The sequence below is a fragment of the Populus trichocarpa genome, chromosome 15, assembly GCF_000002775.5.
Source record: "Populus trichocarpa isolate Nisqually-1 chromosome 15, P.trichocarpa_v4.1, whole genome shotgun sequence".
Classification (NCBI taxonomy): domain Eukaryota; kingdom Viridiplantae; phylum Streptophyta; class Magnoliopsida; order Malpighiales; family Salicaceae; genus Populus; species Populus trichocarpa.
This window is the reverse complement of record NC_037299.2, coordinates 11,126,075-11,140,067: the sequence shown is the minus strand read 5'-3', so window position 1 is coordinate 11,140,067 and position 13,993 is coordinate 11,126,075. Positions and strand designations below refer to the sequence as shown.

The 13,993-nt window shown below is 32.1% G+C and overlaps 1 protein-coding gene across 1 annotated transcript; it reads left to right on the top strand.

Moving 5' to 3' along the window:
* Positions 1–10,341: 10,341 nt before the first annotated feature.
* Positions 10,342–13,835, top strand: LOC7453816 (BTB/POZ and TAZ domain-containing protein 1). The gene is made up of 5 exons (XM_002322178.4): positions 10,342–10,542; positions 10,782–10,915; positions 11,316–11,619; positions 11,725–12,041; positions 13,330–13,835. The coding sequence occupies exons 1-5, from the start codon at positions 10,390–10,392 to the stop codon at positions 13,502–13,504; spliced, it is 1,083 nt and encodes a 360-aa protein (XP_002322214.2). The 5' UTR covers positions 10,342–10,389; the 3' UTR covers positions 13,505–13,835.
* Positions 13,836–13,993: the final 158 nt, after the last annotated feature.

Below are 13,993 nucleotides of genomic sequence, written 5' to 3'. Positions count from 1 at the left end.
GGTGGTGGTAATCTAAGATGAATCTTTCGACATTCAAGGCCTGCCCAATTATGAAGGCTTAGGCTTTGAACTCAAGATATTGTTCATTCAAATCTCACCCAATTGAGTGCATGCCCCCACAGCCACCATCGAGCTAGGTGGAGGTGGTGGTGGTGATCTAAGATGAATCTTTCGACATTCAAGGCCTGCCCAATTATGAAGGCTTCGACTTTGAATTCAAGATATTGTTCATTCAAAACCTCCATCATGGGCTTGAGGAAACTCGTTTTGCCTTTCTCCATGCTAGGTCTAGTAGACTCTCTACAAATATTTCCCCAAGTATATATTAGTCACGGAGGAAGTAGCCTTTTTTAAAAAAAAATTGACACGCTTTGTGTAGAGTTTAGAAGAAAAATGATATAGGTTAGAAAAAGATTTAAGAAAATAGTGTAATTTGAATATAACATGTTTTTAAATATATAGTTTTGTATGCAAGGAAATATCGAGTTGTTAAGTGAAAAGTCCAAATGCATGTACTTTGTAAACTACATGTATAAAATTCAATCAAGATTTTTATGAAAATTCATTTGCCGAGAGATGATATTATAGATTCAATGATCAAGAAAGAGAAATGAGATAAATTAATATGGCGGGGAAGAGAAATGTAAGGAGAAAAAAGAAAAAAAGAAAGACCAGGTCGTTTGAAGCATATCAAGACTCTGTTTTTAACACGCTCGACATCGTTAAAAAGATGTCAAAGAGACGATTCAAACCGCACCTTAAAAGACTACTAAATGATTCTAACCCTAGATTAACCTTAAACTACCTTAATATTAAATTAACCCCTAACAAATTATGACGTTATTTGATGCACTTTCAAGGTATAGTTAGAATCATCTCGTCGAAACTTTTTTAACGATACCGGGTGTGTTGAAAAAAGAGCCCTAGCATATCTCTGGTGATCCATTCTTTTTTTCTTTCCCTCTATTTCTCTCTCCTGCCACACCAGTTTATCACATTTCTCTTTCTTGGCTATTGAATTTTAAATTTTATCATTTGATCATTGAATTCTCATGATATTTTGAATTGACTTTTATATCTGTGAATTAATTTATAAAATATATATATATTAACTTCTGACTAAACATGCAGCTGGGTGCAAAATCAATATTTGAAAACAACACAGTTGTGTTCAAACTAAATTATTTTTCCAAAACTTTTCCAACTCGTGTTATTTACAAAACTATGTTAGAATGGTAAAAGATGCCAGGAGAAGAGACGCTAGTTGACACATCAATTAATACCTGTTTGTTTGATGGCAAGGGAAGAAATTTTTTATTATTATTATTAATGTGAGTGTCCGAGTCAGCTTGCGCGCATCTTAACTAATTCCACGAACCCTGAAGTTAACGACTATATAAACCTTTAATAACCATCATATTAGCAACTACATGACTCGAATTTGAGATCAGAGGGAGAGCGAACCCCTGTTTGAACACAACTGGAATAGCCAATTTACAGAGAAGAAGTGGAATAGCCAATTTACTCAATTCGATTATGCTTTTCCAGCAGTCAGCAGAGCAAATAGTAACATAACATTAAATAATTTTCATCCATTAAATAATAAAAATTATTTCCAATAATAATAAATAAAAAACAACGTCAAAGCCTTTTCCCTTTCTTTCATTAATACAATTAGAATTACGCTCTCCAACAAAGACAAAGCTTTCAAGTGATGGAACTTGGAAGGAATCCTATGGGCCTGACTGCATTTTTAAAATAATGAAAATAAGGATAAGGCCCATTACTTAAGATCCCTCAATGGGTCTGTCTAAGCCTAGTGAAGCCCAATTATATTCGGGACCTTGAGATCAGGTCTAATCCAAAACTAAATCGAATGTAGAGAGAGATTGATGGCATGTCTCCCCTTTAGATTTATCCATCAAATAAAAGAAATTATTGTATGAGCCTAGTTTAATACGAGTCTAGTGGATTTCATAATCATTTTATATTTTTCAGAATTGAATGTGTATATTTATTGGAATCATTTACGATTTTTCTCTATTTATTTTAAATATAAATTGAAAACTTGTTCGTTTTGAATTTCCTTGAAAAAAAAAAAACGTAAAATCATCAACGTCTAATGTAATTTTTGAAAAAGTTTAAGAAATCTGGACATTCAATTATTGTTTTTTTTAAATAAAAAAACATTTTTTCTAGTTTTCTTTTCAAATTCAATTTTAAAAATAAAAATGATACCAAATGATATGTTTATTCTAGTTTGGTCACATGTGCCCGAACCCGAGCAATGTATTAAGGGTTTTTCTCATGTTTTTTTATTTACCTTTACATTGTTTGATAAATCAATTCTAATCTTAAAATTTTTTGGGTTTTAGATTAAATTTTTATTTTGCAACTTTTTTAGGTTATTTAAATGTTTATTTAAGTTTTTAGAGTTTTTTTCCGTTGTTTTTATATAAACAACTGTTAAAATTTTGTTTTTGAGTGTAGAAACCCCAACTTATGGTTTCTAGTGAAAGAATTAATATACAAGAAAAAAAGGGTGGACTCATAGAAAAAATAAAATAAAATTAGCAAGCCTAAACTCATGGGCTAATCTAGTCCCGTGAGCCTGGGTTTTTATTTTTGAAAGCTCATGTCTTTTTTATTTTTATTGGTTTTCTTCCCCACTTTGATATTTTAAAATTAGATTTTTATTGGTTTCTCTTACTTCATTTTTTTTAATCAGTTCCCTCATTTAATATTTTAATAATTTTTAATGGGCAACATAATTTATTTTAGTTTCATATTTATAAATTTATCATAATCTTAAACAAATATCTAGATATTTAGTTAGTTTTTTATTTTGTAAGCATATATTTTTATTATCATATAATTAGATAAGAAAATCATTATAGAAATTGTTGAATCATGTTAAGTTTATCATCCAAATCACGAGTTTTTATGGTTAACTTTGGTTGATTAGGAAGTAAATTTCATAGTTTATTTTGATTTGTTTTTTATATGGTTATTGAGGTCTCAGATAAATTTTCTGATACTGAGTTGGTGCTTGGTTTTACAAACAATTAGTTTTTTACCATATAATTAAATAAAAAATAGTTTAAAAAAGTAAAACCCAATACAGTTCTTGACTCAAATTGCTCATTCGGCAAGTTAGGCTACAAAACCCGGATTGATCCAATAGATCATTATCTCAGTATTTAAAAAAAAAATCATATCACCTTGGGATTTATATTTAAATTAAATCGTATTTTTATCAGTTTTTAGGTTGTTTTTAAATTTGTTAAATTGACTATATTATGTTAAAATAACTTGAAAATAATTTAATTTAAAACATGTGATAGACAAGAAGACAAGTAAATAAATTTCCAGTAGTGACCCATGGCTCCAGAGAAAAAATCTCGTGACCTTGATTTTTTTTAGTGCAAAAAACAATATTGAGTGTAGCCTGTGGTGTTGTGCGGGCTCCATAGCTGCTATAGATACAAAAAAACAAGTAAAATCATCAACGTCTACTATAATTTTTGAAGAATTTTAAAAAATCTGGACAATCAATTATCGTTCTTTTAAATGAAAAATAAAAAAAATATTTTTTTTCTATTTTCCTTTCAAATTCATTTTAAAACACAAAAAATAAAAATTATACCAAAAAATAAAACCCGAACAATTTATTAAGGGTTTAAAAAAAAAACAAATTCAATTTGATGGAAGGTTTAAAGAATCTCTTAATAATTGCATCATAATACAAATATATTTTCCAATTTATGAAACACAACAAAAATAAAAATGTGAAGTGGCATGTATGTAATTTTCAAAGGTGAGGTACCAAGCTTGTACCTTAGAGCAATTCCAACCCACGAGCTAAATGAGAAGGCAAATATACTTTAGCTTTTATTCTTTCACTTTTTCCATTCCAACGAAGCAGCTAAACAAATAGCCATTTTGGCTATTTGTTTACTTGACAGCCATTTTTATATTTCACTGTAACTATTGGCCAACGGCTATTTTTATAGCCGTTGGCCAACAACTCTTTTTTTTTTTCTTTAAATATAAAAGAAATTTTCTTTAAATGCATAAAGAAAAAACTTGTAGTTTTAAAATTTTGTATTGTGCCTCACCCTTCTCTCAAATTTAGAAAAACAAGAATCAATTATTTTCCGGTTAATTATTAACATCGATTGTGTTAATTAGCTGAAATTAAAAGGTATGCTTGTTAAAAAGCTTTTTCTATTTTCTATTTTCTATCTCTTGATTTTTTAGATCTTTTGTTGTTAATTTAATATTTGTGATGATTTTTATTTCTTTATTATTTTATATTTTTAATATGAGTTAAGGAAGACAATTTTTATTTATGTTGTTATCTTTGATAAAATTGAGAGGAATTAATAATGGTAGTTGATATTGATAAAAAGATAGAGTGACATATTTAAAATTTATTTTTGATTGTCTGTTTTAATTTGAGGTCAATTATATTTTGTCTTGTTGAAAATGCAATTAAACCAGTATATCGATTCTCTTTTAATTCCAAAAAATGGTCAAATTGTTATGTTAGAACAAGTAGGAGGCAATGCTTATTATTAATTCACATGTATGAAAACTACAAAATTGCTAGACATTGAATGCTTCTTTTACACTCTCTTATAAGGTCTTAACTTGAGTTTTTTTTTTTTTTTTTAATGTAGATGAATTCAAATTTTCCAAGCTCTTTTACCAACTTTCTTATGAGTGAGTCAGAAGTTATTCTCTCTCAACCAAGTGATTCTAATAAATTAATTGATGACTTAACATGCTCGAATTTAAATGTCCATTCGGCAAAAAAATCACAAAGAAGTAAAAATTTCTCACCATAGGAGAATTGTTTACTTGTCTCTGCATGGCTAAATACAAGCAAGGATCCAATTACAGGAGTTGAATAACAAACAAAACAGTTCTGGGCTTGCGTACATGCTTACTTTGTATTAATAACATCATAATTATATTATATATAAAATATCTAAATTAGTTATATAATTATATTAAAATTAATTTAACATGAAATATATTAAAATATAAATGACTTTTCTAAATAGCTTTTTACCATTTGAATGAACATAATCAAGAAAAGCTATATTTACACTATTCAAAAAGCTATTTTCTTCATTTGGCTCTTCAATATAATATTTTTCATTGGAGATGCTCTTACAAGTAACATATTTTCTTTTTGTCTTTTGTTTTTTTGTTTTTTTAAGGTAACTTAACTCGAATGATTTAACTAGTCGAGACCTGACTGAATCCTTTACATATTCAATCCTTTTGCATTAATTCAAATGAGTTGGTTGATAGGAAACCTGATTGGACCAACCATTTCAAATTTAATAACTTGATATAATTAATAGAATGATGCAAATAACTAGTGATTAATAATAACTAGTTCATCTAGCTAGCTGTGAGTGAAATGGTGGAGCCGAAACTTTTCTTTACTTAGATAAATGAAAAGGGAAAAGGCACTATAGGTTAAATCCACTCAAACACATATGGAAAATCTAGGTCAATTTGCGAATAATCTAAGAGGTGCATATCCATGCCACTATTCACACTTTTACAATTCTTTATGAACTCCATAGATGATTTCTTATATATATTTTATTCATCAAACTTGCAATTGGACACATTCATGATCAAATTAAATATCAATTTCTTCTATTTTATTAAGAAGTTATAGAATTAAAAAAAAGAGACCAATTCAAAGCAAGAGAGAGAAATTTACTCGATTCTAGTAGTAGAGAAATAACATATTTGTTGACCCAACTATCAAAATAATCGATCTTGGTGGGTTACATTCGACGAGTAAGATATTCTTTTACTTTTACATTGCTTGAAAAATCAGATTTAACCTCCAAAAATTTTGGGTTAAATTTTTGTTTTGCAACTTTTTTGGGTTATCTAAAGGCATGAATATATTTATTTAGGTCTCTAGAGTGTTTCTTAGCTATTTTTGTATAAACAATAGTTAAAAAACAATTTTTTAAGTGTAAAAACTCATGGCCAACTTTCCAGCACCTTATGGTTAACTTTAATGATTTTTAATGGGCAACTTAATTTATTTTAGTTTTATATTCGTAGATTTATTGCAATCTTAAGTAAATGTCTATATATTGAGTTAGTTCTCGATTTTATAAATGTATATTTTTATTATTATATAATTAGATAAGAAAGTCATAAAATAAATTGTTGAACCATGTCAAGTCTATCACCCGAGTCACGAGTTTTTATGGTTAACTTTAGTTGATTAGGAATCAAGCTTCATAATTTATTTTAATTTGTTTTTTATTGAGTTATTGAAGTCTCAAATAAATTCTTCAGTATTGAGTTGATGCTCGGTTTTACAAGCAACAATCTTTTTATTATATGATTAAATAAGAAATAATATAAAAAATTAAAACCTGATAAAATTCATAACTCAAATCGCTTGTTCGGCATGTTAGGCCGCGAAACCCGAATCGATTCAATAGATCTATATCATGATATTTTTTAAAAAATTATGTCACCTTGGGATTTATATTTAAACCAGACCATATATATTTACTGATTTTTTAGCTTTTTTTTGAATTTATTAAATTAACTATTTCGTATTAAAATAACTTCAAAATAATTTAATTTTGAATACAGGCTGCTAAACAAGAAGAAGAAAAGTAAATTTTTTTTAGTATTGATCCATTGGCCACAGAAAATAAAATAAAAATCTCGTCACTTTGAGATTTTTTAGTGCAAAAAACAATTTTGAGTGTTGTATATGGTGCTGTGCGGGCTCCATAGCTACTATAGATACAAAAAGTGTAGCAGTATATTTTCTCTTAAATGCTATTTTGTTAATTTTTTTTAAATAAAAATGTCTCTTAGAGCACCAATAGAAAATTAAATTTCTAATTTTAAAAAACCAAGAAACAAAAAAATTCAAATTAATACGAATATTGTTCATGATCTACCCAGAGGAGGCTATTTTCAGAATACTATGCCCATCAAGTATCTCATAGAAACGAAAAGAGCCGCCTGAACAAGGAAGAATATTCCATGAAAAGGACCTCGTACAGAGCTCTATCTTTATCCTTCAAAGATACCAACGATCTTCCCACTTGAATTAAAACTACCTTAACGTTCTTCTCCAAGTGGTTCCATAAACAAATCCTCCCCGTCAATTCACCCGTCACTTTTTCTCCATTCAAGATTATTTCTTTTCCGGTGGGGCAGTCCACGAGGCCACAACTTCTATGCAAAATCTTCCACTTCCATTAAACTAGCTATCACCAGTCTTTATAAACAATATCAATAAAGAATACCGGAGATGAGGCCTTCCTGGCAACCGGCCACCTGGTTTTCTTTTGCCCTGAGTGGGTCACCCGGCCAGCTGCAATCGTCCATTAACATCAAAATAATGATTAAGGTCGAGATTATGTGCCACGTGTGGGAACTTTACTGGCAACCCTAGGAAGGAAGTTCACTGCACTTGCACAACCTGGGATGTTTTTGTCTTGACGAGCAACTGGGTCTCTGCCACGTGTCATTTACAAGACGTGTCATCTTGTTGGAGGTACAAGTGGAGTAGGAGTGGATGAGAACGAGTAACAGGTCAGACTGAGCTGAGACCCTTCTGGTTATCCAAGAGACGTTTGTGATATTTCCGGCCTTAACCCTTCTTCCAAGCTGGTTTATCCCTTCCAGGTCACGTTCTGGTGTTTCTTTCTTTTTCCGTGGCGGCCATTTTTCAGATATTATACATGGGACACGTGGACGGAAAAGAGCTAGAGGTGAAATAAAATATTAAAATGTATGGGGGTATTCATTTATGTGCAAAGTGACATGGAAGCAGGAGGTACATGCTTAGCGTGACGCGTGTTTACCACGCGCCCATGGATAAATATTGCAGCCTTATCGAAGAATCGCATTGGTTGGTGGTTAAACAAAGGGAAAGAAAATCTAATCTCAACTTGCCTACAAAGATGGGACCTAATTTGGTTGGTTTTGGATTGGTTTGCCGGAGATTAGAAATGGTTGGAGGCCCGAGGTGAAAAACAAAGTGATTGAGTAAACACTTCAAATAAATTATATATAAAATAAAAATAAATTTCAGGATTGTTTTTTAAGTAACACATGTCAATTTTTTTTTGAAAATAGCATAAAGAAACAAAATAAAATCATAGTTATGATATAAATTAACTAAATAAACTTAACTAAATATAATTAATAAGAAAAACATAAATAAACAAAATAAAATCATAGCTAAAATTTAGAATTATTAAAATGATAGCTAAACAAAAAGTTATTGATAACATCGTAATCTAAATAGATAGTTTTTATGAAAGTTATAGATAATTATTTCATCTTTTCAACCCAAAATGAATGGGATTATTTAGGTTTCTAAAACTCCATATATGAATTGAACATCGAACAAGGTTTGGACTACAAGATATATTCAAATTTCTTTTTTATTGCTAATATTTAAACTTAAAACAACAGTATTGAGTCTTAGGCTCTTCATAAATGTTTTAGGTCTACATCTTATATTTCCATCAAACTAAACCGAACCTGAATCCGAGGTCAATATCTCAAGTTATAACCTAAAAACCAAATGGTATTTGAGTTTCAATAGAACTAGCCCAACTAAGATTTATTCTCTAAGTCTAGCCATTTCTTTATCTCTTCACATAAACTCTAATTTCAATAATTAAACATATTAATCAATCATTTTAATGGTAAGATATGTCTTTTTTATAAATCTGCATTTAAAATCAATATTTACCATAAATTAAAGATATTTTATATTATCAAATTTGTTATTATAAAACGTGTTTAAATTAGAAAACTTAATGATACTTTAAGTGTAATATAATAATATAAAATCTTAATAAAATCCACCTAATTAAAATGAGAGATAAAAAAGGAGAAACCTTGTCAAATGTTTTTATTGACGGCCCAACAACTGTAGCTCTCTTAACATTTTTGTTTTAGAAACTCTTTCTCTTTTCCGATAAAGGTTAAAATTGTTGTCAATATTGTGACAAATGAATTTGTAAAAACATAAAATCCTAAGAAATTAAATTCTTGGATAAATCATAAAAATCAAGCAAGATATTTTAAAAAATAATAAAAAAAGAATAAATCAAATTAGAGCTTCCTTAATCTTGGTCAAGAAACTTAATTGCAATAGGCATAAAAGGGCATCAAGAACAAATAAGTAGTAGGACAATAAAATCTATAGGAAAAAAAGAAGAAGCAATTTTAGCACCAAATTAATAGTAAATATCATAGTTTTGAAACCCGGCCCAGCCTGACGGGTTGGGCAGTCATGTAAAAAATGCAGAAAATAGACAACAAATCTGACCAGCAGAGATAACAGCAAACCATTAATGGCGAAAGGCAGGAGATAGGGAGACAAAAACGAAAATTATTGGATCTTGGGCTTCATATTAGTATCCCTCAACAGGATTAAATCCATGACTACAACTGAATTCTGAAACTAAAATCCAAAGTCATTAAAAGAATTCCTTTTTCCGTGGTTAATCTGCAGTAAAAAAACAAAATCAAAGCAAAGAAGAGAGAAATAATCTTGTTTCCTGCCATGTAATTAATTCTCATAACATGTTCCATCTTTTGCAGTTGAAAGAGGATGAAAATACGATTCTTTTTTGTGTCTGTGCTAATTGATCATCAAGAACAAACAAAAATTAGTTACAATTCTGCAGACAGTACTGCCATAACTTTGATTCCCAAAGCAAGCTTCATTGTTGGCACCTGTAAGAAAATGAACTTGACATTTACAGCAGGAGACAGTCAAGTTTCCCCCATTTAAATCTGGGTTAATTGAACCAGAAGAAACAATTATCAAAGGAGAAGAAGGCAATCGCCTTGTTTTCATCTATAACTCTAAGCTCTAGATAAATATTCTCAATGGCAGCGAATCCAACACCTTCTCTTTTATCCCTTGATCTTATTTTCGTTATAGATGTTCCTCCTCCCATAAAAAATCTCCCTTGGAGTAAGATCCCATAACTAAAAAAATTAAATTGAAAAGAAAAATTTTAATTTTAATGAAAATTCAAGAAAAAATTTAATTCGATTAAAGTTATGAGTTAACGTTTTTTTTTTAAAAAAAATGTCTTCCTGTTCGTCTTTACAAAATAGTAACTGACTTGACTGGCGTTGTCAAGTTAAACCAAAAAAAGGGATAAAAATATTTTAATAATAAACGCACCGCCAAAAGCGCGTGGGTTAGATATTTCAGTAATTTTACTCCCAATGTCCATTTTCCGAATCACCTGCCTCTGTCATTAGCTGTCTATAAAGCCCGAGACAACCAACCCCATCTCCCCCATATGCATTACACATCTCATAGAAAAACAAATCGTGTATCTCATGGAGGAATTTAACAGCACCGCCTTCCCCACCATCTCCGGCGACCTCATGAGCGATCATTTCCAGTTCTCCGATCAAGATTCATTGCCAAAACCCGACGTCGAAATCCTCACTTCCAATGGCCTCCGCATCCCGGCTCACACTGGCATTCTGGTACGTCGTCCCCTTTTCTTTTCTTTTCTTTTCTTTTCTATTGGCTTGCACTTTCACTTATGTTAATTGATTCTCAGATCGAGTAATCTTCGGAAACACCTATAAAGGGTCCAAATCTTTTAAACCCGTTTTTGTTTTTTTCAATCGAAGTTGGCCTCGAAACGTTAACAACCAGCCGATTTGCTTTGAAGTTTTATATTCTAATTCTTGTCTTTTATATGCTGTTGTTTTTTTGGCAGGCCTTGGTGTCACCGGTGCTGGAGAATGTCATAGAAAGGCCTCCTAAACACCGTAGCTCCGAGAAAACCATTCCTATCCATGGCGTTCCATGCGAAGCTGTTTCTGCTTTCATTCAATTCCTTTACTCCTCAAGGTTAGTTTTGCCTTTTCATTAATTTTTTTGAATTTTTTTGTTTGATTATTATTGATAAGGTTATTAATTATTTATTTAATTTTACATGCTTTTTTGGTTAGTAAATTGTCATGTTAATCAGAGCCCTTCATTCTTTGAAATCCAAATCAATTCCAGCGGCTAAAAATTAACAAGAGCTCTCAGTCTAATTTGACGGCTTATCAGATATTTTTTACTCTTTTTTTCCTTAAATTCTTGGTGTCCGAAAAAACCTTACCACACAATGTTTTTTTAGGCTAATTTAGCATTAGTATTTTGGTCGGTTACGTAAGCGAAAATAGGGATATTTTCTCCAAAATCCGAGGGGCAAATTTGATTAGTCTTCAGTTTCTGTGAAATGATGGGAGTGGCCCTGGTGCAGGTGTAGCGAGGAGGAGTTGGAGAAGTACGGGATCCATCTTCTGGCATTGTCACACGTTTACTTGGTCCCACAATTGAAGCACAGATGTTCAAAAGCTGTTGGGCAACGGTTGACCATTGAGAATGTGGTGGATGTGCTTCAATTGGCTAGGCTCTGTGATTCACCGGATCTTTATCTCAAGTGCATGAGGATGTTGTCTAGTAATTTCAAGGCTGTAGAGAAAACAGAAGGGTGGAAGTTCATGCACGAGAATGACCCTTTTCTCGAGCTTGAGATTCTCCAATTCATTGATGAAGCTGAATCTGTAAGTTTTAATCGTTAATTTATGGGAATATAATTAAATAACAAACACAATTGACCCGATCGAGACCTATTAAAGGTATTAATTTAATCGTGAAATGATGAGCAGAGGAAGATGAGAGCAAGGAGGCATAGAGAGGAGCAGAGATTGTACATGGAGCTAAGTGAAGCAATGGAGTGCTTAGAGCACATATGCACAGAAGGGTGCACAACTGTCGGTCCATGTGACTTGGAACCTAGCAAGAAACGGGATCCGTGTGACAAGTTCTCCATATGTGAAGGTCTCCAGCTTTTGATCAAGCACTTTGCCATTTGTAAGAATCGGGTTAATGGAAAATGCTCAAGGTGTAAACGGATGTGGCAGCTCTTAAGACTTCACTCATCAATCTGTGACCAAACTGATTCTTGCAGGGTTCCACTTTGCAGGTAACTGATTAAAGTCCCTTTATTTTGTTTCTCTATTGTCTAGTTTAGCTTGTTGGATCGTAGTTAGTAAAAGAGTTTTTAATTGTGCATTATACAGCTAATTGGCCTAACACGTTTCTTAATCATCCGTGTTTGATATGTACATGACCTGAACTTGCTAGTTGGCTATTAGTGGTCCATGGAAAGAGAGATTTTTTCTACTGGGATGTGGAAACAGTGTTAAACTTATCATTTCTGATTGGATCTTGCCTTCTTTTTTTTGGAATTGGAACTCTTCAGAGATTCCCCACCAAAGAAAGAAAGCCCTTTTAAGGATCTAAAGTTGACAAGTTTTACATCATTGCTTCCTATCCCAATGGTTCCAAAATGTCTTGCCCTGGATATGACCCCATGCCAGCCTCCACCTTTTGCCTCTTATCACTCCGCGAATCTTAAAAAAAAAACAAAAATCTTCCACTTAGTAGGTAGGGCTCGCAAAGTGTATTTCGCCGCATGATAATAACCTTCAATTAATTGACACAGAACCACTTTTTAGTAGTTAGTTGTCATGTAGTGTCGGCTTTTGGATTGCTTTTGATTTTTCAATGCTAATTTGTTTGCCTCTTGAAGAATAAAACTGGTAGGTGGCTGATCACAGTTGCTTAGCCTTTCTCTGTTGAGCCTTCTAGGGTTTACCCTATTGTGTGGTCATTCTTTTGCTCCGGATTCCGCATAAGAATCCGGGGGAGGAGTTATTTATGTCCATTAAATTCCCAATGAAATGACTGCTGGTTTAATCAAAAAGAGGAACATTGAACCAATCTATCAAGGCCAGGCGAGGGCTACCTCAATGTGACTGATAAAAATGGAAATTTCAACAGATTTTTTTTAATCTTGATTATGGTTAAGCCGACTAAGTATTTTGGCTGTACCTGGGGATGGCCCAACTTGACTGTTTATGGACTGGGAGGGACCGAGGGAGGCATAGAGCCTCTACTAGTGGATCACTTCTCTCTGCTTAGGCATAACAACGGAGAAAATGCTACTATCTTTGATTACAAGACAACCAACAATTTATTGTCCTGTTAGTAATAATTGAAGATGATTAAAGTCTTGTACAAAAATTTCTTGGAAGTTCTTCAAGTTGTCGTGTCCTTTTATAGAGCGATAAGGGGTTCCATATTATGGCATGTTTTTTATTTGAAGTAATGCTATGATATCATGGCTTTGACTTTTAATAATCTATTGCAACCGTACCAGTCCAATACCTAAGCTAGTGCTATTGCTGTTTGTTTTTAACCTGTGACAGGCAATTTAAATTGAAAATGCAACTAGAGAAAAAAGGAGTTGAAACGCTGTGGAGATTACTGGTGAAGAAGGTTGCGTCTGCCAGGGCCATGTCTTCTCTTTCTCTCCCCAAGAGGAAAAGAGAAGAACCAAGGGAGACCATGCATGATCATGGTATTAGGAACTTCAGACTATAATTGGACAACTGTACAAGAGTCATTATAACTTCAGTTCTTTTTTTTTATTTTTGATATTGAAGAGCTGTCTCAGGTTTTTGTTAAAAAGAGAAGTGTCATGTTGTGATAGTTTAGTCCTCCGGTCTCCCAAGGAGTAGAGCTTGTAACTTGCATGATGAGAGAGTGGTAGTAGATAGGAATGGTTGCTTGAAAATCTAAACCTCTTTAAGTTATGCAAGCAAGTCTTTCTTTTGTAGCTTGCCTTGCATTCCTTAGCTTTCATTTCTTTGTTCAAGTTGTCAAATAATATAAGAGTATTTGATATAATGCAAACAAGATTTTCAAATTTCAATGCCAGAAGAAACATGCCCACAACTAACTCTTGATGCCTGCCTCGTGTTCCTAATCAACCATTTCAACTCTTGAGATTTGTCTCGCTCCATGGAAACTGATGAGCTCCAACAGGCTACACATTTGGGAAGTTACAGGAAAGATCAGATGAAGTAAGGG